General features: G+C 40.5%; 3 protein-coding genes across 7 annotated transcripts; 1 reads left to right on the top strand and 2 right to left on the bottom strand.

Annotated features, from left to right (window-relative positions):
- Positions 1-9,266: 9,266 nt before the first annotated feature.
- cenpw (centromere protein W) lies at positions 9,267-10,679 on the bottom strand. The gene is made up of 3 exons (XM_061753591.1): positions 10,418-10,679; positions 10,232-10,345; positions 9,267-9,448 (listed from the first exon to the last, which is right to left on the bottom strand). The coding sequence occupies exons 1-3, from the start codon at positions 10,502-10,504 to the stop codon at positions 9,422-9,424; spliced, it is 228 nt and encodes a 75-aa protein (XP_061609575.1). The 5' UTR covers positions 10,505-10,679; the 3' UTR covers positions 9,267-9,421.
- Positions 10,680-10,825: 146 nt separating this feature from the next.
- Positions 10,826-14,968, top strand: hddc2 (HD domain containing 2). The gene is made up of 6 exons (XM_061753590.1): positions 10,826-10,929; positions 11,472-11,593; positions 11,672-11,774; positions 11,839-11,907; positions 12,295-12,433; positions 13,324-14,968. The coding sequence occupies exons 1-6, from the start codon at positions 10,867-10,869 to the stop codon at positions 13,440-13,442; spliced, it is 615 nt and encodes a 204-aa protein (XP_061609574.1). The 5' UTR covers positions 10,826-10,866; the 3' UTR covers positions 13,443-14,968.
- On the bottom strand, positions 13,233-25,104 carry tpd52l1 (tpd52 like 1). Of its 5 annotated transcripts, XM_061753584.1 has the most exons (10): positions 24,945-25,091; positions 21,162-21,179; positions 19,976-20,094; positions 19,723-19,871; positions 18,388-18,489; positions 17,661-17,675; positions 17,343-17,381; positions 15,958-16,018; positions 15,321-15,439; positions 13,233-13,362 (listed from the first exon to the last, which is right to left on the bottom strand). In XM_061753584.1, exons 1-10 carry the CDS (start codon positions 24,961-24,963, stop codon positions 13,305-13,307), a joined length of 699 nt encoding a protein of 232 aa, XP_061609568.1. In that variant the 5' UTR covers positions 24,964-25,091; the 3' UTR covers positions 13,233-13,304. The 5 variants fall into 5 exon arrangements, with proteins under 5 accessions (XP_061609568.1, XP_061609571.1, XP_061609570.1 ...); XM_061753587.1 differs by lacking the exon at positions 21,162-21,179 and having other exon boundaries at positions 24,945-25,104; XM_061753586.1 differs by lacking the exon at positions 17,661-17,675 and having other exon boundaries at positions 24,945-25,090.
- Positions 25,105-25,510: the final 406 nt, after the last annotated feature.

Below are 25,510 nucleotides of genomic sequence, written 5' to 3'. Positions count from 1 at the left end.
CTAGTGGGAGATCAAATAAATGCTCATATGACTTTACAGCAAGCCGTTTAAGCATTGGATAAACAATCAAACAGCTTTCCGTATTTGAGTGACATTCAACATTCTCCATTGTTTGTGTGGTTCTTCACTTGGTCAACATGTTAGCATTTTGTTTAGCTGCTCCTCCCCTTTTGTCAACTTTCCCGATCTTTTCTCTCTCTCTCTGTCTTTTTTTTAATGACGTTTCTTTCATGTATATTTATGTACTCGGTGATATTGCATGGAGCCCAAGTTTTAAGGGCGGCAATGTACTGTTAACATAAGTGTGACTTACAGTTTTATGTTGTCAAAGTATACATATACAGTATTTAAAATGTCCAAACAACCCATGTTATGAATGACTATGGTATGCCTTCATGTATTTTTTTTCTTAGTATTAAATAGTGATTTAACAACAAGTCTCTTTCTATATTTCAATATTTTAGGAATCTGATCTACTAAAGAGTATCAGGGCCTTACTGAAAAAGGACAAATGTTTAAAACTTGACTCACACGTATCTTAAAAGAAAAGTTGCAATGTTATGAGAATAAAGTCAGAAATTTATGAGAATTAAGTTCTAAAAAAAAAAAAAAAAAAAAGCTTTTCTGTACAAATGTTTGTCCATCCATCTATCCATCCATTTTCTGAGCCGCTTCTCCTCCCTAGGGTCGCGGGCGTGCTGGAGCCTATCCCAGCTATCATCGGGCAGGAGGCGGTTTACACCCTGAACTGGTTGCCAGCCAATCGCAGGGCACATACAAACAAACAAACCATTCGCACTCACATTGACACCTACGGGCAATTTAGAGTTTTCAATTAACGTGCATGTTTTTGGGATGTGGGAGGAAACCGGAGTGCCCGGAGAAAACCCACGCAGGCACGGGGAGAACATGCAAACTCCACACAGGCGGGGCCGGGGATTGAACCCCGGTCCTCAGAACTGTGAGGCTGATGCTCTAACCAGTCGGTCACCGTGCCGCCACAAATGTTTGTAAAAGGTAAATTTAAAGTTAATATTACTGCAGACTGCACATAAAATTGTGACTTTTTGAGTTCACTGCCACCAAGTCAAAGCAAAAAATAAAATAAAATTGTCCGAAGGATGTGTCGAGTCACTTGTACTTTAAGGCACCACTGTACAACGATGAGTCAAATAACAATTCCTTTATGGGCATTAGTATGTAACCATTAACACATTCACCCTTCTCACACACACACAAGGGGCGTGGCGTGAAATTCAAATGTTGGCGTGCGTGTGCACGGATCCCTCGGCCCCCCCTCACGTCAGCCAACCTGCTGGCGCTGTGTGGCAACTCAGGCCAAAAATAGTGAACGTGACGTTTGTTTTGGTGCCAGAAATCTTAGCCTGCTGGCTTCGTAGGGAGGTATAAATAAAGAGTGCGAGGGTGTGTGGGGGAATTTGCTTCCTCATTGGTTCCTTTAGCTTTAAGTAAATAATTACAGAATGTGTACAGTGAAATAAATGTAAAAGTGAGGGAATGTACTGCAACATTCAGCTGTGCGCTGTAACTATTTCCCCCTCACCAATTGGAATGCTCTAAATTCCTACCCTGCCCAAGGGTCCATCTTACAGGCTGGCACCTCCTCAGGCAGCATGGGGGGTATTTTAACGAGGCCGCTCATCTCCCCCCTCCTCGACCCTTTGCTTACTCTTGGAAAGCTTACAGCATATCATTTGCCAGTCACTCGCGCATCCATTTTACTACGCTTTACCTCACAGACGACAAGCAGGAAAGAAGATGGAAATGTGACCAAGGAGCCGCAATGATTTTCTCATCATTCACACAGTATTTATTTCTTTACATTCAATTCAATCACTTAGTCTTTCTGAAGTATATTATTATACTATTTTCCATATTGAAAAAAAATTACAAACATTTATGTTGTTTATTGGGAAGGGAAGTTGGAACGAATTGATGGCATTTCCATTTATTTCAATGGGGAAAGATAATTTGCCATAGAAGTGTTTTGAGTTAGGAGCCGGGTCACGGAACAAAAACTCTTTTCTCAAGACACCACAGTACTGTAGTTATTTTAGTGTTTCGTGGCTTTTATGACCAACAAGGCCTGGGGAAAAACACATGCACTTGCGCTGTATTGGCGTGCCGCATCATAAACATTGCAAACTTGCACACTAAAGCTTTAATAGCTGCGAGCACTCAAAGTGAGAGACTGAATGCCAGGCTGGTGCCAGGCAGACTCCAGGGCAGCCTCTATTCACGTGGGTATCATATCTTCAGCGCGAGTGTGATTACGGCCACGACATCTGTCGAGTGTGAGGTCTGGACGGCTGACATAATGTCTCCTTGTCGGTCTGAGACCCCCCCGTGCGAATCCCGTGCTTTCGCTGTGCAATAATCCACCTGTCTTGCCGGCCTCTGCCCCCCTCTGAACGCCACAACTTACTGATTGGTGCTGGTGCTCAGAGTTTGGAGCTGGAAACCCTTAGCATGTGTTAGTTGCTACTGCGACGCACCTTGAAATAGACAGCAGACACTTACGTGTGAACGGAATGCCCGCTTGGGCATTTATTTGATATACAGCTTAAGGTCCATGTACTAGTAACTAGTACTTTGGCATACATGAAAGGACTGTGTTACACTTCGGAGGCAAAACTGTGCACTAATTGACACCGGCATGCTACGAGTAATACTAGTGACATAATAATAATAATCATTTTACTCTTTGTCATGTTGCATCCAGGGTCGTCGAACGGGGGGGGGGGCAAATTATAGGGGCCCCTGGCTGTCCAGCAGCAAATAATATCTAGAAGAAAAACACATTTTAGGGGTGCTAGGACAATTTTTTTGGCAAAATGGGCTAGAATTGTATACTCCCAAAAATAACAATTAAAACCAATAATATTTTTTGCGTTATCGTAACACTCCATTACAAATAAATCACACATGGTCACATACTCGAGGGGGCATGGGGATTATTTAGGTGAGGCTACATTCAAATCTTGCTTGCAGTTTCAACACTGCAAACTTCCCCTTTAACTGGTTCATCCACTTTTATTTAAGGTAGAAAAGATCCAGGGAAGATGAGGTGCGCCAACTCGGGACGTTGAAGGTGGTGCACATTATAAAAAAGTTGGGAAAGGCTGCCATGGTGGTCTACAATGAATGGTTGAGTCACTTTTATTTACAAACTGGAAAAGATCCAACATTCTCTCAAGTCCAGTCGGTCTTGCTGCACCTGTCCAAACTGTCTCCATTGAAGTGGAGAGCATCTCAAATGGCCGCCAATGACTGCGAGCGGTGGCCCGATCAAGGACGTGAAGGTCCTCGAATGGGTCTTGAGACTCTCTGGCCCCTCCGTTAAAATAGAAAATATCCACACCCCCGAAAGCCTCGGCTCGTCTTTCAAAACAACTGCGTCCCAAGGGAATGGTGGGGGTTGATCTCGTTGGATTAGCCGGTGTTGCCCGGCAGAAGCGGCTCAGGGCAGGCTACTTGTCATGTGACGAATGACTAATTTGAATTTGGATTGCGGGGAGCGGGTGCGCTTGGAAGCGACGACGTGTGGCTCCTCACACATTCAGCTCGGGGGAATTGAGCATAACAAAGAATCGTGACGCGCACGTCGGGCAGGAAGCATTGTTAATAGATGTGTGATATCACTGGCGCGTTCGCAGACCAAAGCTTTAACACACCATCTATTATGGATATCATGGTTGTCATGACAGATTAACAATTTTAATGTTTTTGTCTCAGGTAGGTAATGATTAGTTCATGACCCACTTTTATTTCTTTTCCAGTCCAACTATATACAGGTGTTAAGTTTATGCAATTATATAGTGTTTATTATACATGATTGTTATGTAAAAAAACTGTTACAACTTTCTGTTAAAGTTGATGAGGCCAATTTTGGGGTGGTCCGCGGCCCTCTAGCCCATGAGAATAGATCCGCCCCTGCAATAAGCAGCTCTCCAGATTCTAAATTAAAACAAGTGCAATGCGGAATAAGATGAACATTTTTAAAGCAATTACTTGAGGATCACTGGTGTGGACCGATGGGTTTGTTTTACTTGACTGGGTTTGTTTTACTTGACTGTTTTGCTGTGGACTACTTTGGGTTAAAATGACATCACCACTCACAACTAAAGATTTGACTTTAAGGACTTTAACTACTACTGCCCACTAAAAGCAGAAGACCAGCTCCAGAAAAAAACAAAAAACAAAAAAAAAAGAAACCAGGGTAGTTGGTTGAGGGTTTGTTCTCGAGCAAGGTCGGGTTCAAGTATTGAGAACTGCGCCAGGGAAAGTGTCACCATATTATGGTCTCTAATTCGCTTTGGAAGTCTTTGTTGGAGGCTCGTAAGACAGGTGACGTGAGGACGGCTCTGTCACCAACTTCCTTGAGCATGACTAACAAGAATACGGCAGGATTTTTTTCATTGTCATTCCGTGTGAAAGGCAAAGACAGAATGGAGTCAAGGGGGCAAAGTTGACCTGCCGATTTGGCGGCTTCGGAGGTTCTATCAGAAGCCAACTGGGCACACATTCCCGTTTTTCCATTTTTTAGTGTGCAGAGACTGCATTTTGCCAAATTAGCTGTGCTGGGTTGTGTGTGAACCCAGGCACAGGTTGATAAATCTCTCAGGTTCAAGTGCCAAGTCTGCTTGTGCGCCAGGGACGGTGTCACCTTCATACGGTCTCTGATTCACTTTGGAAGTCGTTGCGCGGACAGATCGAATGGCATTAACCTGACTGAGCCTCACACCACATGACTAAAAGAACCCCTTTCACACTCTGAAAATCAAAGCTGGCTTTTTCCTGTCGGTGTTTGGTGCGAAAGGCACAAAGAGAATGGAGGTCAGGATAAAGTAGAACCAACAATTAGCCTGCTTTGGATGTAGTATCAACCAACTTGACACTTAAACGTTTCTTGCCCTGTTGCATTGGAAGCAATCGTCCATTAACCATTTTTTCACACATTCAATCTTGATATCTTGGTATCAAAGTGCCCACGTTCCAATGATTCTGCATGAAAGGCACAAGATGATAAATCTGCTGAAAAGTGTTTACTTGTGCGCCGGGGACAATGTCTTCTTAATACGGTCTCTAGAGCACTCTGGAAGTCGTTAAGCGAACTCTTTTGGGCATGACTTTCACACCACACGTCGAAAGGCACAATGGCACGGCGTGAAACAGAATCGCAGAAAAGTCACAAGAGGCACACTGACATATCCCACCTTGTTGCATTGAAAGCAAATGTCCTCTCCAGCAACTATTTTTTATGCCCTGCAATCAGTCTTGACCGTGTGAAATTGCAGGCAATTACGAGGCCTCTCTGGGTTCTGTGTGAAAGGAGCCAATGAATACCTGCTCGACTCATATTGTTCTGATTCGCCGGTTTTCCGCTTGTAAGAGGTACTGAAGTAAACCTTAGAATTAAATAATACCACATACTAAAATGGGGTTCTTACGCAACATGACTTATTTCAGGTCCAAAATGACATACGCGGCTAATTATACTAGCGTCATCTACACTGAAGAGAAAGGTATCAGAGAAAGCAAACATGAGGCTGCGGAACCCGGCGGGGGTCGTAACCAGATGATGCCATCACCGCGTTGTTCTATATCCAGTGGCTGTAAATACTCAGTTTGACAGCTTGATGGAACGCATCAAAATACGACGCCGCCAAAGACACCCAGGTCGTGTCACTCAGCGTGGACGCTAAGTGATCAGATCAGCGGACCGCTCCCACTGTCACCCCAACAAGTCCGTGCCAAGGAACAGTTATACTATGTACCGATGCTACTAAACCAACAAGGCTTCTCATTAGTATATTTACGTAACATGGAATTGATGCGCTTTTCTTTTGCATAAAGATTAGACAAACAGACAGACAGTTAAATGGATGTTAAAAATAGATTTTTACTTTAACAAACTGGAAATAAATCCAAATTGTAATTTTTTTTACTGTCATAATTATTGTGGACTGGAATCCTCAAGATATTTTGGTCAATGTGGTTTTTACATGTTATTTTACATCCTCATTTACATGACATTGACGTAAATTGCTGAATAGTTCCTGATTTATTTTTTCTACATTTTAACAATGCATGTTTTATGAACCTGAAGTTTGAAATAAGCAATTTAATTGAATAGTTTGTAGTATAGTTAAGGTTCAAACGATTATTGTAGGCAATTCTAAAAGTGTTTTTCACGACTGCGCTGGGGGTAAAAAAAATAATAATAATTAAATGCGGAACTGCAAGATCACTGGCGTGTCTGGTGCTTTGCTGACATACGAAGATCTTACCCAGTTGAGATGTGTCACTTCTACGTCTATACACTTGTACTTCTTTGACACCAATGACGGGGCTAGGGACCAAGTCCTGCCGCGAATAGGAAAATCCATGAGTAATTGACAGCCACACAAAAGGTTTTTAATTGCCTGTAGATGCCACAAGATGGTGGCAAAGCACCACTTTTGTCGAAATGAAGTTTCTCAACGCTTTTGGGCACAGTTTCTTGGCACCAACATGCCAGAAGATGAAGGCAAAACACTACTTTTGGCTCAATGAAGATCCTCAACTCAATTCAACATAGTTCCTAGCTTTTGTGGACTTGCCGCTGTTTTTTGTTTACTAAAGTCGACCAAGTCGTACCCGAGTACTGCTCTATAGTGTCTGAGCCTACAGAACACACCAAGGCCCAGAATACACGTTGCCCTCATCATTGTCCAATCTGTGCATGCTATACGCCCAGAATATCATCTTTAAGATTTCAGATGTCATCATGGCGGTGATGCATCGGCGTTATAAATGGTTCAGTAGCGGCGGGCTTAGCGAGGCACGTCACTTGATAGGCGCTGATATGGTTAGCTCGATGATAGTCACGGTAGCTACGGTGAGGTCATTCGTGTCTCCTGCAGGCGTGAAACAGAAATACCCCTCTCCCCATTCCCTACTGCAATGGCTGCCAACACCTTTGACATACATTTAACTTGTACGCGCGTTGTTTTTAAATGCTATGGCGATGACAGATCTAAAGCAGTTGAAGCATTATTGCTGTCTATAAGAGTGCATAATGGAGCATGATTAAAGTCATAAATAATCCCGCACAATAAAACTATATACAGCACACGCGGACCCTGCAGGTGGCGAAAGATGCGTGACAGGACTATTTGGGGGGGGGGCCTCTGGATACTCAATACTGAAGATTTTCTACAGCGTGACGAGAGGAGGCATGTGACAACAACATCATGGCCCGTTGGCTTGTGAAGTTCTCAATACACGCTTTTAAAGTCACTTACAAATTCAGTGGTAGAACTGAACTATCTACAATAAATTAATATAGTGGAAAAGCTAGTTTATTTTCGCAGTTCAATTCAAAAGTGAACTATACTGTATTTACATTTACTGCACACTGAGTGGCATATTACATGATTAAATCCTCGGAAATATTTTGATTATTACAGCTAATGAAAACCCAAAATACACCATTAAGTGATTCGAATTTTACACGAGAGTAATAAAAAACCGTGTGACATTATGTCGCTTTATATTCAAAACTCAGGATTATTTTTTTTATTATTTAATAGAGTAAATATTTAGATACATTTGAGAAAGCCTGTTTTGTTAAAAATGGTTACGTTAAGTTACGTTTTCAAATGCACTACTATTATTTTGAACACAACTGTATATCGCAATTTAAAACCAAAATTCAAGATTAACGCAGATTACTTTCCCCTCCATTATTCGATATCGTAAAAAACAGTTTGAAAAGTCAAACAAATGATACTTGCTAGGTTCCACTGTATACAGAGCACTTAAAAAGGGCAGACATTGGTGTGATAGCATGTGTAAAATATTTTCCGTCTGTGTACAGTATGTGGCCCTATCATGTATTACGGTACTGTATATATACACCACATACGTCACATAACGGAGAGCGCACACTTGGAGCCCTCATCGACCTCATCATTCCGTCGTTTTTGGCTAGGTTCATCTATAGTGTTGTTAATGTCCCTTCTTAAACATCCTGATATCACATCTGCTGTTCTAACACGACCAGACTTTCCTCTCCCCAGCCACTCCGATCCCGAGCTGTTCCCATACCAGCCGCGAGACATCTCTCCAGTGCGTTCCTGGGGGCCTCCTCCCAGTGGGACATGCTCTCGGAACACCTCATCGGGGAGGCATCCAGGGTGCATCCTAACCAGAGGCCCGAGCCACCTCATCTGACCACGACAGACCGATGCAGAGTCCGCATCACTGCAGACGCATGGAGATCTCCCGCTCCATTCTTCCCTCACTTGTGAACAAGACCCTCAAATACTTGAACTCCTCCACTACTATTGGTATTTTGATCGTTTTAGTTGCAGTATTGACAAGATTCCAACTAAAGTGACAAAATTGAGTTCAAGCCTCATGAACAGCTGCATAATTTGTTCAACACCACCCTCTTGTGGAGACACGTTAATTGCACATGCTTAATCTAAATAGATGGTTGTTGAATTGAGACACAATGTAAATTAAATGTGAACAAACAGGACAAAGCACCACTTTAGTGTTCAATTTGCTTCAGTTTCATTTCAAATGTCAAACTGGTCTAGTCCCACCTCACCTGCTGCTACATCCCTACACTCCTGCCTGGTGACCTCAAACCAGCCAGATCCTTCTTGAAAATATTCAACATATCTCTGCATTTATACTCATTGCGCCGTGTTATCCTATACGAAACCCACATTCAACTCGACCCGGCCCTCGTAGTACCTCGCAAACCCAACGCGGTCGCCTTGACTTACCCCTGCTGCGGAGGCCATCCTCATCTCCTGCTGACGCGGTCCTAGTGGAGTGGAGGCTCGTCGGACGGGCCGCCTCACGGCCGTCAACACAACACATATGGTCATGACGTACAGAAGAAGTCACAATTTTACAATCATGAAGTCATACAAGGTGAAAAAAGCTGCACAATTACGGGAAAGTTGTAATACACAAGATTAAAGTCAAAATATGATAGAACAAAGGTAATTTTACGATCAATTCATGATGTTACATTGGCTATGTTGCTATCATGCTAGCTAGCTAGAAACAAAATGGCAACTCACCCCATGGTGGGAATTCACATTCAATTTCTAGAAAGATCTTCAAGGGCATCATTTGTGTTTGATATAAAATTTCGAGCAGTTCCTCTAACACATAACTGGAAAGCATATGGTACACCAAACAAAATACACTACAAAAAAAAAAAGAGCCGTTGAGCCATTGAAGAATATGAAGAGTCAATTTATGGTTATAATATACAAAATTTAAAAGAAAAAAAAGATTTTCCTTCGGCAAAGAAAATGGCAATAAAACACCTTTTAAAAAAGAAAAGAAAAGAAAATGGTGGCTGAAATGATGATCACAAATGCATGAATGGTCTTCATCCTCTGGCACTTTTCAGCACCCTCTGTAAAGAAATAAAATAAAGCAAAAGTATATGTGAATTAACATCCTGGTAGGGGTGCAAGATGAGGATTTATTTTTTATTGGAAAAATGAATAAAGGTGCAAGAGTATTTGGGTTGAGCGACAAGGCACATGCATGTAATATGACATTGCAATACACAGTATTTTGCACACATTTTATGCTTGCAATAAAATCTTGACTGCAATTATTATCTATTATTAGCATTTCTTTATTTATTAAAAATAATCGAATAAATTAAAAAGCAAAAGCTAAATTTACATTAATTGAATGCTGAATATAATCGGTAATACCAATGTCACGGATTTAATTAAATATCAATGAAAAACATTTATAAATAAGTAATATGTTTGGAACAAAAACAAATTGTTATTAGGTAAATAAGTACATGTTATTGGGAGCATTGAGAAGTCAAATAGAAATCAAAGTGTAATTCTAATTAATCAAATAACCAATAATTGTATTGTATTTGTCCATTTATCAATTGTATGGCCTACTCCATCACGTACCTATGCATTACCTAAGTATTTATTTTCACGGTTATCAAAATACTTTGTCATTTTGTACTAAATTCCAGAGTCTGTACTTTTCTTCTCTTTTTTTTTTTTTTTTTTTTTTACTTTTACTTAAATAAATGAGTCCTATCAGTATTTCTACTTTTTTTTTTTTTTTTTTTTTTACACAAGTATATGTACTTCTCCATAAGTAAAGAGTGAGAGTAGCTTTAGCGTCTCTGAATAAATTGCGTTGGAGTTGGCGGACTCACCTTGGCGACTGCTTTGACGTGATGAGCCCTGATCGTTGAGGATTTCTCCTCAAAAGCTTTGGCCGTCGCCTGTTGGGCCAAGTTGTTCAGGAAAAGAAGAGTGACGAGCTCCATCTGTGAACACAGATATAACATAGCAAGCTAACCATAGACCCCATAAAGCCATTACCATTACCATTATCTTACCATTGCTTCGGACGCCGGCCTCACGTTAACGTTACCCTTTGTCTTTGATTTGACTCTTTGCTTGAGTCTCGGGGCTTTGTTTAGCATGATAGAAGAGGTGCGAAAGGGTGAAAATTCGAAAAAAAAGACGAGTTTGTTGACGGTTTCAAATGGCCCGCTGCGATTGACTACCAGGGGTGATTCTTCTTCTACGGTTTCCTCCCCTTTACGGTTCGTTTGACTTCCTGTTTTCGCTTTACCGTCAGTAAAAAAAATTCAAGTCGAACACGATGACTGCTAACCAAATGAAAGATCAAATTAAAGTTGTATTTATGATATAACTATATATATACATTTCTTCAAACGGAGGCGAAATATTTATATTTTGAATTGAGTTGTGCTTACTTTTTCTCAGTATAGATGGCGCTGTGTTCTGTGTCTGCAAGTGTAGCGTAGAAGAAGAAAAAGACATGGCGGCCCCGACGGACCACATGAAAATGCTCCAATTTTTAAAACTAATCGGCCAGCTGAAAGTAAGACACTCACAGTTCATCAGCCAGTATTTGTTCGATTCACTTCTAATAAGTTTGAATTCCTTGAACTGTGCACGTAGTTTTACGTATTATTCGTAATCTAGCAGTTCCTATTGCAAACTCATGTGATATTACAGTACTAATAAAATAACTTCAATAAAAAACGTTCGTCTTTAATTATTTAACAATCATAGTAGTATAAATTTGCTGTTTAAATGACAGCTATGTATTTTTTATTTAGATGTTTTATGACCTTTGTCATGTTATTAGATAAATACACTGCCCCAGACGATGCAAGGCAGCACAGTTGTATGCTGTTACAGTGCTGTGAAAAAGTATTGGCCCCCTTCTCGAACTCATATATTTTACCATTTGAAAACAGAATTTTAAGGTCACTTGGGTAATATTTGTCTGATATTTACATTTGTTTGACGATCTTAAACATAAAGTGGGGAAACTGTGCAAAAATCTAGGAATTTGAGAAGGGAGCCAATACCTACTATGTTATGCACACTCTCCACTGTTAATTGTCTTTTCTGTAGAGGGTCCTTCGGACAGGCTGGGTGTACAAGAAGGTGAAGGACCCAGAGAGTGTGTCGGACCACATGTACCGCATGGCACTCATGTCTCTGACCATCACAGACCCCACGGTGGATAAGGACAAGTAGGTTTTTTTTTGCACTTTTTCTCAAATGAGCGGAGTATCATTATAAATATCCTCCTTTTCTCGCTCTGTTTTCAGGTGTATCAAGCTGGCTCTGGTTCATGACATGGCCGAGTGCATCGTGGGAGATATCGCACCGTCGGACAACGTCAGCAAAGCTGAGAAACACCGGCAGGAGGATGTGAGCGAGCGGCTAAGCTTTACTGATGCTTGTTTTTGGTGTTAAAAATATTTTTTTCCTCCAGGCAGCCATGAGGCAGCTTTTGAGTCTCATGCCAGAGAGCCTCGCACAGGAGATGTATGCATTATGGGAGGTAAAGTTATCATGTTTTACTGCTTTAATCCTCAGGCCTTGTTGGATTTGCCTTCCCTTTCAACTTGTTCAGGTGCAAATGTTTTTTTATAGCTGAATGTTTTTATAACAGCCTTTGCCACGAATTTCACATAAATGTAGCCTGTAACTCAAGGCATTTCAGTGTCAGTTTCTTAGTTTGAACACTAGGGGGGCACTGTGTAAAATAAGTACCTATATTAGATAAGAAACGAAGAAGAACGGCAAGTCTGGTGGCTATGCAGTGGACCCCGTTATTCGTGGGTGATGGGGACCGGACCGTACCGCAAATAGCAAAAATCCGCGAATGACTGACTCCTATTATACTTGCTTTTGGAAAAATGAATTGTTTTTTGGGGGGGATGTTAAGGAATATGAGCATCAGAGCACCACGGAGGCCAGGCTGGTGAAAGAGTTTGACCGTCTAGAGATGATCCTGCAGGCTCACGAGTACGAAGAGCTGGAGGGAGCGCCGGGGAGACTGCAGGAGTTTTTCGACTCCACTCAGGGTGAGTCCGATATCCGGCTGTGTTACATTTCCACTATCCATCACATTGTCCATCTGCTAAACATTCCTCATTACAGCTATTTTGTATGGCTTGTGCAAATCAGGCAGTGCCCCACCAGATCCAATTTATGGTGCTTGTGGAAAAAAAATATTTAGCTTACCAGTTTCCTTTATTCACCAGACTGCGGGTGTCTATTAGAGGGAAGGAGTTTATTTAAGAAAAGCCTTTTATTTATTCATTTGTACAAATTATAATTTTTGTTGTACACATTTAGTTTTTCCGCAAATACTGTATTACAATGAATATTTTATAAATTATTTTATATTAGATTACTATACAGTATGTTTTTATACAGTGATATTGCATTTGTGCAGATGATTCAATATTTGTATTTTATTAACTGTACAGTGTCACTTGGTCGAATGTCTTGAGATGAGAGCAAAAATTTGAGATAAGAGTGCACTTCAGATCCCCACCGCGAGATGGTGGCAGCAAACTGCACAACAATATTGGGCCACTATCAAGTCACATTGGTTTCCTTGCCATGGTGGGACAGTACCAGTTGGTGGCGCTACTGCACCATTAATGCGCTCACATTTTCCGGGTTTGCGGGTTACACGGGGAGCAAATGTTACTGTTATACATACATACAGTACAAGACTACTGAGTGTATTTTGTTCTTATTAAAAAAAAAAAAACTTTTAAACTCATGTTACAAGCAGAAAGTTAACTTAACGCTACTGTATACGTTTGTTGCCCATGACGGGGCCTGACTTATCCTGAGGGGGAAAAGGAGGCATTTATTTGAGATGAGGTGTTTATTTTTTCAAGCGGACAGAACGAGAAGAGGAAATACGACAGCGGCACTCAATCACTTTGTGTCCTTGCAGGTTGTTTCCAGCATCCCGATGTGCTTCAGCTGGTCGTGGCTTTGAATGAAGAAAGGAGAAGTCACATGGCAGAAAAAAACAACTCTGGGAACTCGAAAACCATGTCACACGCAACATGACCACATTTTTGTTTTAATATCACGGAGGGAAAAAAAAAAAAAAAAAACAGTTGGCAATGTGAAATGGACACACAAGTCCGGAAAAAAACAAAACAATGCGCTTTGTGTTAAATATGTTTGTATAACGTTTTATTATAAAACGGGACCTGAGAAGTGCTTGATTTTAGCACAACATATACGAGACCTTCATTGTGCTAAATAGTTATTCTTGAGACACAAAAAAAAACTATTATAGACTGAGATGAACTAAAGCAAGCTGAAAGATGGATTGTATGTTTCTCAACTAGGGAAAAGATTGATAAAAATTGCTTTTCCTAAATAAAACAAGTTGTCATAACCAATCCCAATGCATAAAATTATTAGTCCTTATTCTTATATTCTGTTATAAACCTATAATATATATTGTACTTTTTTCTGAATTTAAAATTGGAGAGATTAGTTGACCGAGAACATTTTGCACAACTCTTTTTTTCCCCTTTAGTGTTATTTAATTAGCCTGAGGGTTTGATTTGATTCTGTGTGTCATCGTGGCAGTCATGAGAGAAATCCTCAAAAAACTTTTAAATGACATTACAGAAGCACAAAATGCTCAAAATTAACTACACATGGGCCCTTAGTGAACACATAAAACACAATCCACCATTCGAAAATGTTTTTTTTTTTTGTGCGTCGAGGTGCGTTACTTACCAAAGAGTAGAGTATTAAAGCCATACTGAAAAATGACACTACCAGATTAAAGTCGTAATCTTATGCGAATAGTCATATATTTGAGATAAATGCTTGTATCGTTTGAGAAAAAAAGTTACACATTTTCAGGATTGTAGTCGTAATATTACGATAAAGTATAAAAATATATTTGAGGAAAAAGTATATTTTTTTGATATTGAGTATTTGAGAAAAATGTATATATACAATGACTTCTTGAAAGAGCTACAAGAAAAAAAGTTTGCAGAATTTTATGACTAATCTTGAAAATATAACTTAATTCTCGTAAAAATTACTACTTTAATTTCGAAAATCTATGACTCTTTGTAAAATCCAAGAGTTTTTGTAAAATCTGTGGTACCAAAAATAAGTAAAATTGCTTAAGTAATATAATTTAGAAAATATACTTTTTCCTCGGAAGTTGTCCAACTTTAAAATATATACGACAGTTATGACAAGCCGAAAGGAAAGTCTCAAGTACGCAATGTTTTTCCGAAATATAAAATTTTACTCGTAATATTACAACGTAATCTCAAATGTATGACTTTATTTACATATGATTTAGAATTTGACAATATTGAACTCTTTTCCTGAAAATGTACAATTTAATCTCAAATATGCGATGTTTGTCAGAATATTATGACTATAAACAGTATACAACTATTTTTAGGAAAATGATTTATGCTATTTTGACTAACCTCAAATATATTACTTTTTAATCTTCGACTTTATTCCAGTAAAATTAGAATTTAAATCTCACAGTTTAATTATTTGTTTTCTTTTTAGCGTGGCCCCAATACTCTTCTATAGTAAGTACCGAACATTTATGTACAAAATGTGTCTAGCTGTCATTACAGAACTCGGGTCACGTCATATTCTGTTATTTACACATTATGCTGTTTTCTGTGTTAGTTAAAATATACATTAATATTTCAAAGCATTCCTAATATCAGCCGATAAATGTTGCATGATAATCGTTCTTTGTTTCTGTTCCAAAGAGAGTAAATTGTAAAGGTAAGGATGCACCCACTGCAATAGGTTCAATGATGGTACTGTAGGATGATGATTACGCAAACCAATCACATATGTACTGTATATACTGTACATATTTTTTATATATATATAACTTGTTTCTATAAAATGACACAAACATGAATACTGTTAGTCTCGTACTACGGCCTCTCAGGAGCGTCCGTCAAGTTGTTAGTGGGCGTGTCCTGAGAGCTGGCCTTGGCCGCGGAGGAGAGGACGTCCTCGAAGCTTCCTCCTGCCCCGGGACCTCCAACTTTAGTCTAGGAAATGCAAAGGGGAGGGGGACAGCGTTACAATGTACAACTGTGTTTTTCCTCCAGGAGGGGGAAAACTATTTTTTAAAAAACAATTTACTTTCTATGTTCTCTGTGCCGGATTAATTTCTATGCCAATGTCCTCTTGCCCGTGTCTATGGTGTTTTGTATAATGTTAGCATTAAGCTAACAGACTTTCATTAGACAAAAAGATATGGTTTGGTTGAACATTTAGGTGTTCAAACATACAATGTTAATTGTCCTTTGTTTTATGTGAGTTTTACAGAAACTTTCAACTGGGAGTGACAGCTTAAAGAAAGCACGCTGTGCCTCTTTTGGAGAACTGTGCGAGCAAGAGTTTTTTTTTTAGTTTTTTCCCCCCTTAAAGTGATGTTATACAATGTTTGGATTTGCACCTATTGCGTGTGCATCGTCTTGAACGTTTCGCCCGTGATAAACGGGTTATATGAAGTGCATTTTTTGCGATTCTTTTTCATATTGTCGAGTTGTGGATTTGTACACACCTTGATGTTGGTCACTGTACTCTCAACTTTCTCCTCAAAAGACCTAAAGCTGGGAGAGTTTCTGGAAAGAAAATTCATTTTGTTGAAATTTTAAAATAGATTTGTTTTTTAATAATCTGTTCTGTATACACTTACTTTTTCCATGTAATTATTATTGATCTATACCTAATAATTTGACACTAAAATAACGGTTACATCAATGTTGTTGCAATGGAGCTCTAATTACCTACAAGAGGCTAACATGGGAGTGGATGTTGACTCCCATTCCCACAGAGATCACTCCCAATCCTGAGTGTTTAAAAAAAAAATAATAATAATAATCCACCCAAATCCTGTTTAAAAAAAAAATAATAATAATCATCTCACCCAATCCCAAATTTTTGATAAAAATCCCACTACCACAGAGATTGATTCCAATCCTTAGTCACCGGAATGATCAAGAAACAAAACAATCTTATTAACATAAACCCTATTAGTCGTTTAGTTTAGTAATGTTTAGCTTGATGCTGAGAGGCAATGTTCAAATATCGATCTGATTAAAAAAAAATGTGTTTTAAATATAACTGCATCATGGTTTCCACTCCCGTCCATTCACTGAAACCGTTTTCGCATTTCCTGCTCCCGATGACCTTTGCTCCCACTCCTGCCCAATCCCGTGATTGGGAATCTCGAAAAATGGCAGCCTCGAGTCTACAACAGTGATTTTCAACCTTTTTTAGACCAAGTACCACCTCAAAAATATTTGGCTCTCCAAACGACAAATATTAAAATACAGTTACACAAATGCATTGATATGATTTTTTTTCCAATATAATCTCTGAAATTACAGCCACTGGTACAGTCTTCTTATAGCCACTATCCATTTTCCATACCGCTTATCCTCACTAGGGTCGCGGGCGTGCTGACACCTATCTTAGCTGACCCTGGGCGAGTGTCACACCTTGAGCTGGTCGCCACCCAATCGCACATATAGACAAACAGCCATTCACCCTCACATTCACACCTATGGGCAAATTAGAGTGCAGGCACAAGGAGAACATTAAAACTTCCCACAGTCGAGGCCAAATTTGAACCCAGGTCCTCAGAACTGTGGGGCAGAAGTGCTAGCCAGCCACCATATGAAATAATGATTCTAAATTTGCTTAATTGTAGCTAAGCACCTTCTTTTAGTAGTATACGTACAGTCGTATACTATTGGTGGACAAGCCAGGACACCTCTCGTATCATTAGCACTAGCATCAATGCTAAAACTACGGTTCAGAGTTATATGCGGCGCTTGGACAAACACTCAAATACATCTTTTTATATTCACAAAGAGGGCTTATTAGCATATTCAGTTTCTGACAAACAGTAACACATACACGCACACACATTCATACAATTACCTCATGGCAGGCATGCTCATAGAGTGCGAGATGGAGTAGCTGTCCGCAGAGAGAGGAGTTACTGGTTAGCAAAGCTAACGCCAGAGTTAGCAGTTAGCACACATATTGACATTTGCACATGGAGGGAGAGAAGGGGAAAATATATACAGTATATATACACGCACACAAAATTAGGAAGGAGTTCATACTAACAGTGTAGTGTGTGGTACCTTGACTTTCGAGTATGATTTTGAAATAAAGAAGACTTGCATTGTATAAAATATAATAAAAGGGAACGTAATGAAATCAACTTTTATGATAGCGGCTGCATGTTCTTACCCTATAGAGCCAGACCTTGGGAGCATGTGGGAGGACGCAAAACGTGAATGTGTCATTTAACAGCTGTAAACTAGATATGGTGTAAATCAAATTTAATTAGCTACATAATTCTGAAATGAGGACAAATGCACAAAGTCAAATTACAACGCAGCTGACTGTAAGCCGAAAACAGCAAGAAGAAGTGACACACATGCCGAAAATGATAATTGCAAGTGCACACACACACACACACACACACACACACAAACGATTCAATTGTGACTGCAGTTCTTTTGTCAGGAATAATTGATTACATCTTGTGTTTCTGGCCAGTTAACGGTGATTAAATATGAAATGTCACAAAAACACACAAAATAGACATGCCTTGTAATCATACACACACACACATACCTCCTAGGGAATAGTAACTGTAGACCAGCCATGCTATATGAACGACATTAATAAATTTCTTTTTATCATAGATAGATCTCATCAATTCAAATAAATGATAAAGAAGAAGAGAAGATGTCATCTGAGTTTATCACCTACGCTCCCGACTGTTGTTGGCCATTTACGAGTTAAAGCAAAGACTGAGGCAAAACTTCAAATATCTCGATTGATAAAGTAGAAATCGGTAGATGAATATAAACATAGACGATGGGTATAGACTGACAAGAGAAATAGAGCGATAGAGATGAAGATAGAAATAGAGCTATCGGTAGAGAGGCGATCGAGTGTTGCAGTGCACCTCATGTCTCCAAACTTCCTGTTGATGGCGCTGCCGAGCGTGCTGAAGGCCGCCGTGGTCTTCTGTCCGGCCGAGCTCAGCGTCTCCGACGTTCGCTTGTACCTGGAAAGCACAAGAGAAGATGCTTCGTATGAATGCAGTAACATCCCACATATTCACGGAACGGCATTCGCAGATTTTTATTCATTTATTCATTTTTGGGCAGGAAAAACCCTGGTTTTGTTATACGTTAACATTCAAATGATTTACTTACTTTTTTTTTAAATGAGACACTTTGCTTTGTGTTTGCAACATCTAGCACTCGTGTTGCCTGATACTTAAGTGGTCACTGTGCTTTATTATTGATGAGGATGTGTGCGATTTGCAGGTCGCAGTGTAACTGGATCACAACACCCAGAGATGGGAACGCAGCGCTAAATGCATTTCCTGCTTTACAAGCCTCTTTTGTCCACACATTCAATTGGATTTACTGGACTTCTGTGACACGGTAATTGTATTGTATATTGTCTAATATCTAAACTGCTCTCATATACAGATGGTAGAAATCACAATGAATGTGTGTGTCCAAACCCCCCCCCCCCCCCCCCACACACACACACACACAAAAAAAAGGGGGAAACTGTTGAGAGCAAACACAGATGGGCCGGTCAGTGTTTGACTACAGCATTATACAAACACGCCGCACTTTAAAGCGGAGGAAGTCGCAACACTGTAAGTGGCCTTCACTTTGTCGCTTCGCTCAAGCTCCGCCCCCACCCGTCATGCTAACAAAAGTCGTTCATCAATGTCACACTTGAAAGTTATTGTGACGTCATAAAATGTATGTATATTTACATGTGCTCTACTCACGAAAACTTTGGGATATCTGGCTTTAGGGTGACATTTCAAAATGAACCTGAGGTGCACTAGAACATTTACAGCGGAACTTCATTTGGCCTTCTCTAAAGGCTTCACTGCTGTACATTTTGCTGTTCTCTAATAAGGAGCTGAAGCTTATTTCCAAGAACATCCATTTGTATGCCTTTCTGTGACTCTTCCAGTTCTGTGAAAACATCCTGTTTGGTGCATTTGATCAACTGTTGGGTGACATCTGGGCCTCATGATGTCAAAATGTGAGCAGCATGATGTAGATGACTCTTTAAATAGCAATTCTAACTGAACTATGGAAATGTATTGGTCCATTCTCGGATCAAACACCAGTTGTGAATTTTTCCGTTTAGCTTTTTGTTCGAGAACAGCAGTGGACAAAAAAGTCAGTTCATCCTGGAATTCCCCCCCCCCCCCCCAAATGTATTTCCCTAACTTTTTGTGACTAGTGTATCTGTTGGGCCTTACGCGGTGGAGCTCTGCATGTCGAGCCAGCCTCGACTGAAATTGCTGCGTAGCTCGCTGAGAGGAGTGATGCCCAGTTTGTGCTTCAGCTCCGTGTGTTGCTTCTCTTTGGACGCCAACACCTGCCTCAGTGTGCTGATCTCATCCTCCAGCTGGAGGGGAAAAAAAACAAAACATGAATGTTATCATCCAAACAAACATGGCCACGCTCATCTGGTGGCCCACAATGCAACACTGTATGTGTGTGCGGCAGTACTTTGGCTAACTCCAGTTGGATCTCCTCCCTTTCCTCCTCAGTCACGATGGAGTTGCTGAGGTTGCCGTCCGACGTCGTGTGCTCGTCCGCTTCCCTCAGAGGCTCAGAGTCAAGAAAACCTGACACGCGCACACAGCCGACATGCGTTAATGTGCAGTTGAACCTCCCAATTCACTTGATACACAAATAAATTGATTTCAGGATTGCATTAAACTCAGATGGCACGGTACCACTGTATTAACATAAAACAAACGTAGACATACAAACGTGTGCAAAGTACCACTCAAGAATAAAAGTGATGTAATAGTAAGATGACAATACAACATGTAACGCACACCGTCCTGTCGACTTAGTAAAATACGACTACGTCCATAAAAAAAAATCCCCAATTAGGAAAAAAAAGAACAGAATGTATAACAATGTGGGCTGAGACACACAATATACTGCAGCTTCTTGTTGCATCTTATTATATTGTTAATACAGTGGGAATTCTTTTATTATTGTTTTAAACACTTCCTCCAGCATTGCCTGTAATGCTAATAAAGGTCTTATGATGGTGACCATTGTGACCTGGGAACAGATGATTTCAATTTTCATGACTGTATTTCCTATGGTTCTTCATCTTGCTATCTTCTGGAACAATCTAGTGTTGTGTTTACATGCCTTTGGCGCTTTTCTGAATTTCTCCCGCGATACAGTGTTGCGTAATGTGCGGCTGCAGCCCGCTGCGCTTTAATCCAGATTAACAGACATGGATTATGTAGTTGACACAGACACACACACACAAAATGCCTCCGGGCGTCTGTGTGTGTGAATTGTGGATCCGGATTTTGGGGGCTCAGAACCACTGAACCCTGTTTGACTGCATGGTGAGTCCCGCATCCTCCTTAACTCAACACTGAACGTTTGACACACTTTTACCGTTTGTCAACTCTTTTCTACAACATAAATATTTGGTTGTACACACGCAAACATACAACACACACACGCATCGGCGCACCTACCTACAACGCGCATACGCGCAATGGAGCGTGTACCTATGATATAGACACACCTACTACACATGTGCATAACTATGACACGCATGCACATACCTATGATGCGTGCACGCACATACCTACAAAGCACACCCGCACACGTACCTACCTAGAACTATGACGCACACACACCCATGAAACTAATATACCTGAAAGCTGTTCTCCATCTTGATGCAGCACAGGGTATGGGGATTAACATTAGTTCCACGTACGAATACTCACGCGCGCACAAACGCACACGCACGCTCACAAACCGCTTGAGGGAATTGAACATAGAAGAAAAAGGTCACACACAGTAAACAAAAAGGACAACACAACAACAGAGGCCTGCCAAGCCAGCACTGCATTGTGTCTCGTCCAGCACTTGGGTCTTGATCTTTTTCCATCCATCCATTTGCCATGGCATGTGTCCTTCTTTGGGGTCACAGTTTAGCTACAAATGATCTCAGCTGACTTTGGGCGAGAGGCGGACTACACCCTGGACTGGTGGCCAACCAGGGCACATATAGACAAACAACCACTCAAACTCACAATTATTTACCATACAAATCTTCAATGACCCGAACAGGGATGTTTTTGGAATGTGGACGGAAGGGTCAGCGTCTATATGGTATTCAACTTTTCGGTGTACCTTGACCGGCAGTCCATCAGTTTTCCCCATTGAAAGTAACTGAAACACCAGTCGTTTTAAATGACATAAAAATAGCATTGAATTGGATAAATCAGAAGCAAAACACACAACAAAAAAAGTTGGTGTTTTTTTTTTGGGGGGGGCATGAACAAACATTATGTAGCAAGTGCACAACAAGAGTCTACCAGAACGCTAATGGCCGTTACAAAGTATTTGTGGAAGTTCTGCGTTTGTGCAGCACAAACACATCACTTTTTTAGCCATTTAATCTCCTAGAGTTGAATTGTTTGCAGTTTTACCAAAGTCCCGTGACGAAACGTCTACTTCCGCATTTGTGCTGCAGGAAGGAAGGGATTTGCTATTGCAAAAGCACAAATGTCAGCCGTGTGACAATGCACTGCAACCACTTCCAGGAAATGAAAGCTCTTATTTAAACGCAAAACGTGCAAGTGCAGCAATTCCTGTCAAGGCCACTGAAAATTATCTTCACTAAAAGTGTTTCTGTGTTTTGTAAAAAAATCAATAAAAAGAATACAAAAGTAAATGTATGGAAAGAAACTGGTTTGCGAAAGCGCACTATTGTACATACTGTAATACAATAATCCCTCGTTTATCGCGGGAGGTTTGTACCAGACCACCCCCGCAATAGACGAAGTCTGTGAAGTAGGGACCACATTTTTTGGGTGGGATTATTTACACATTTTGTAAAGATGTCTCTTATTTAATCTTCCCCACACTCCTATTAACCTCTACCATACTACTATAAACCCTTTCTATACTGTTGAACACCTTTTAAACTTGTAAATACACAGTAATGCACAGTAGTACTGTACACTATGTACATATATTCCTTGTAATGTGTTTAAATGATTATTTTATTTTTTACAGTTTTAATGTTTTATGCTAGGAATGATTTAGGAATTTGACTGCAAAAAAATAAAAAATACAGCACACATACATTAGGTGTGAGAGGAATATGAAACAAAAAAAATCTGCAATCCACTAAATCCAAAATAGGTGAATTGCGATATATAGCGAGGGAATGCTGTATATGCATGTGAGGCGCAGGTATTATTTATGTCCACTTGGGGTCACCCTTGACACATTCTACGCTATAATAACTGACTGCCAATATGCGTATGCCTTTAAAAGGCGGATCGAGCCTGTTGAGTGACTTGAATGTAAATGTATGAGGATGTACTGTTTGCTCCATACTTCCCGGCTATAGCGTTAGCCATCGCGGTGTTCAGGGACTGTGTAAGTAGAGGCTTCCGGCGGGTGTGCTAAGAGTGTACTTTTGATGACTGTATTTTGTTTAATAAAGCGATTGAAAGAGCACCAGCAGCTGTTTTCATTCTTCTGCTATCTGAACCACCTCTGACGGATTATAATTCGTTCTAACTAGCGGTGGGTGGTTTACTTTACCGGAGACATGCAGTTTAGTAACTGTACTGTACAAAAAAATAAAAATTAAAAATCTGTGATGCACTGAACCCGCAATAAGTGAACCGCGATAGAGCGAGGGACGACTGTATTCAGGAATTGGGGCGTGGCCTAGTGAGTGACCATCAGGAGCAGGAGTAACATTGGCCTGCTCATTTGTGTGTGCGAGCGTGGTGGTGTGAGTTGTGGACTACAGCAGCTCCTTGTGAGTGTTTGACTGCTTTTGCCGTTCAATCAACTTTTGAACACGCATGGTTGGCTGTGGCTCTCCTTGCCCACATGCAGTATGAGGACACTACAGTACCTTTGTTCCTATTTTTTTTTTTCCAGTTCACTTGAGCTGCGGCATATCTCAAACTCTTTTGCAGCTCGAATTTTGGGTCAGAGCACATTTATTTGCTGCGCATGTCTCATTTAATTTAAAAAGGCCACATGGGGAAGACTTTACAGCAGCACGTTGATACGTGTACAGCGCACTCATTTGCCTCGGGCCTCCATACGGGCTTTTGTTTTTGTGTGTGTGGCCTTGAATACCTCTCTGGTCACAAGATTTCCATCTGGGTCATGTGGTGCGGCTAAATCACAGGCCAAAGTGTGCATATTTTAACCCAATGGAAAATGTCCATTCATCTTGGCGTGTGGAAAGTTTGCAAGCCGTGGCTCACAACCTTGTTGACAGACTGTTTGCCACCAAACAAGGAGTCGCTTAGAACTGGAATGCAATTAACTAACTGGATCAACAAACGCCACCTTGCGTCTGACTGACTTGAACTTACCTCAGGGAGAGAGAAGTTGTAAAACTACAACACAATGATGATAAAGGCTGTCCAATTGGTCTCAAATGATTTATTTAATACAAATAATGTGTAGTGACAGGCAGAACAATGGAGTGCTTTTCAGAACAAACCTGTCTATCCACTTTTTGTGACCTCAGGGCACAAGTACGAAGTACAAAAACGTCACAAAAAGTATATCGACTGATAATATTTCAATGTATTCACAAATGTACTGAGTGTGAAATGTGGGTCTTTTTAGGTTATCATTCTGTTCATTGCATCGGCAGCCATCAAGTAGAAGTTAATTGAATACCCTGTCACTGCAAGGAGCTGGCATAGATAGATCATCAAAGACATGTTATTTGCAGTAAATTCATATGAATTTTCAGACCAATTAAGGGAAATGGGATCATTTCCCAAAGATGACCTGATGATCTGGAGCCTTTATTTTGTTCTGCCTGTCGCTATACGTTGATGGCATTGATACATTAACAAAGACAAATTATTTGTAGTAAATAAATGATAACTTTAGGACCAACTACATGAAATTTGATGATTTTTCCGCAGCACACCTCCTGATCTAGACTTGGAAACAGTTCAGAGCTACTATTAAAGGCACTTGCTGTTTTTAATGTGGGAATAACAGCCACTCATCAATTACATCCGTGGGAAAATGGGAGTTTCCACATAAATCACGTTTTCTTGCTAGAATGAGAGGAAAACCTCGATGTAAACAGACTTGGCTTGTGTCTGGAAAAACCAATACCCCAAACGTCACATGAAGTCTTCCCTAGTGCTGACGTCACTTCAATTTAACCTGTATTCGATTTAACTGGACGTTCTTTACAAAATTGAATGATGCCAAAATCTACCAAACTTGACATTTGCTCACTTTTAAATAGAAACATAGTCGTAAGAACACGACTACGATCTTTTGTGTTGTACTCGTGGATGGTGTGGTGCGTTCACGCTCCATTCGCGGTATAGTACCTGCTAGCGTAAGCGACTTTAAACGGGAGGGAGTGTGGTCTCGCCTCTCAAATAAGCCATTAAAGTACGTATGTGAACCGACATCGACTGACCTTGTTGTCTTGTCTCCATGGTTAACTTCCACTCGGGGTCTCACGCAGACACGTCACGGTGTCGGCAGGAGATTGGCACCGATGTCCGGATCCGTTTGTAGCCGCCGTCTCGCTCTCTTCTTCGTTCGGCTTGGCTGTTTGTCACGAGATAGGGCGGCCCAGGGGGCGGGACGTAGCATATGCGCCAGCCAATGAGCGAGCGCGCCGGTTGATCGTACGCCCGGGTTGCTTCCGGGTACGTTTTTGAGCGCGAGAACGACCGTTCTTTGTTCGTTTAGTTTCGAGATATTCAGTATTTAACTCTCCATTAACCCTAATTGTTTTCTCTCAAAACACATTTTAGGGTTTTCTTTTATTCCCTTATTCAAGCACTGTGATAATGTTCAAACTGCATAATGGCTTACAATATAGTGGCTGGCAATAATAAATACTGTCTCGTGTTTCATGAACACTTAGCCCTACTCGCTACTGTATTTTTGTGTTGGTCATGACGGTGCTACTTTGAGCGTTCAATACTTTTTAAGTGATAAAATGTAGACAACGACTGCTCTATATACAGTAATTGA

Source organism: Phyllopteryx taeniolatus, chromosome 18 (assembly GCF_024500385.1).
Source record: "Phyllopteryx taeniolatus isolate TA_2022b chromosome 18, UOR_Ptae_1.2, whole genome shotgun sequence".
Lineage (NCBI taxonomy): Eukaryota > Metazoa > Chordata > Actinopteri > Syngnathiformes > Syngnathidae > Phyllopteryx > Phyllopteryx taeniolatus.
The sequence above is the reverse complement of the archived record's forward strand: the minus strand, read 5'-3'. Positions and strand labels throughout refer to the sequence as shown.

What these genes read in the sequence shown, in the direction of transcription:
- cenpw (XM_061753591.1), bottom strand. Translation starts at nt 10,504, where the DNA reads ATGCTAAACAAAGCCCCGAGACTCAAGCAAAGAGTCAAATCAAAGACA. An exon ending in GGCCGGCGTCCGAAGCAATG is followed by an intron (nt 10,346 to 10,417) that starts GTAAGATAATGG and finishes CTGTGTTCACAG; the next exon opens with ATGGAGCTCGTCACTCTTCT. An exon ending in ACGTCAAAGCAGTCGCCAAG is followed by an intron (nt 9,449 to 10,231) that starts GTGAGTCCGCCA and finishes ATTTCTTTACAG; the next exon opens with AGGGTGCTGAAAAGTGCCAG.
- hddc2 (XM_061753590.1), top strand. Translation starts at nt 10,867, where the DNA reads ATGGCGGCCCCGACGGACCACATGAAAATGCTCCAATTTTTAAAACTA. An exon ending in AACTAATCGGCCAGCTGAAA is followed by an intron (nt 10,930 to 11,471) that starts GTAAGACACTCA and finishes TCTTTTCTGTAG; the next exon opens with AGGGTCCTTCGGACAGGCTG. An exon ending in AGATGTATGCATTATGGGAG is followed by an intron (nt 11,908 to 12,294) that starts GTAAAGTTATCA and finishes GGGGATGTTAAG; the next exon opens with GAATATGAGCATCAGAGCAC.
- tpd52l1 (XM_061753584.1), bottom strand. An exon ending in TCCAACTGGAGTTAGCCAAA is followed by an intron (nt 19,872 to 19,975) that starts GTACTGCCGCAC and finishes TTTCCCCTCCAG; the next exon opens with CTGGAGGATGAGATCAGCAC. An exon ending in GACGCTCCTGAGAGGCCGTA is followed by an intron (nt 13,363 to 15,320) that starts GTACGAGACTAA and finishes CTTCATTCAAAG; the next exon opens with CCACGACCAGCTGAAGCACA.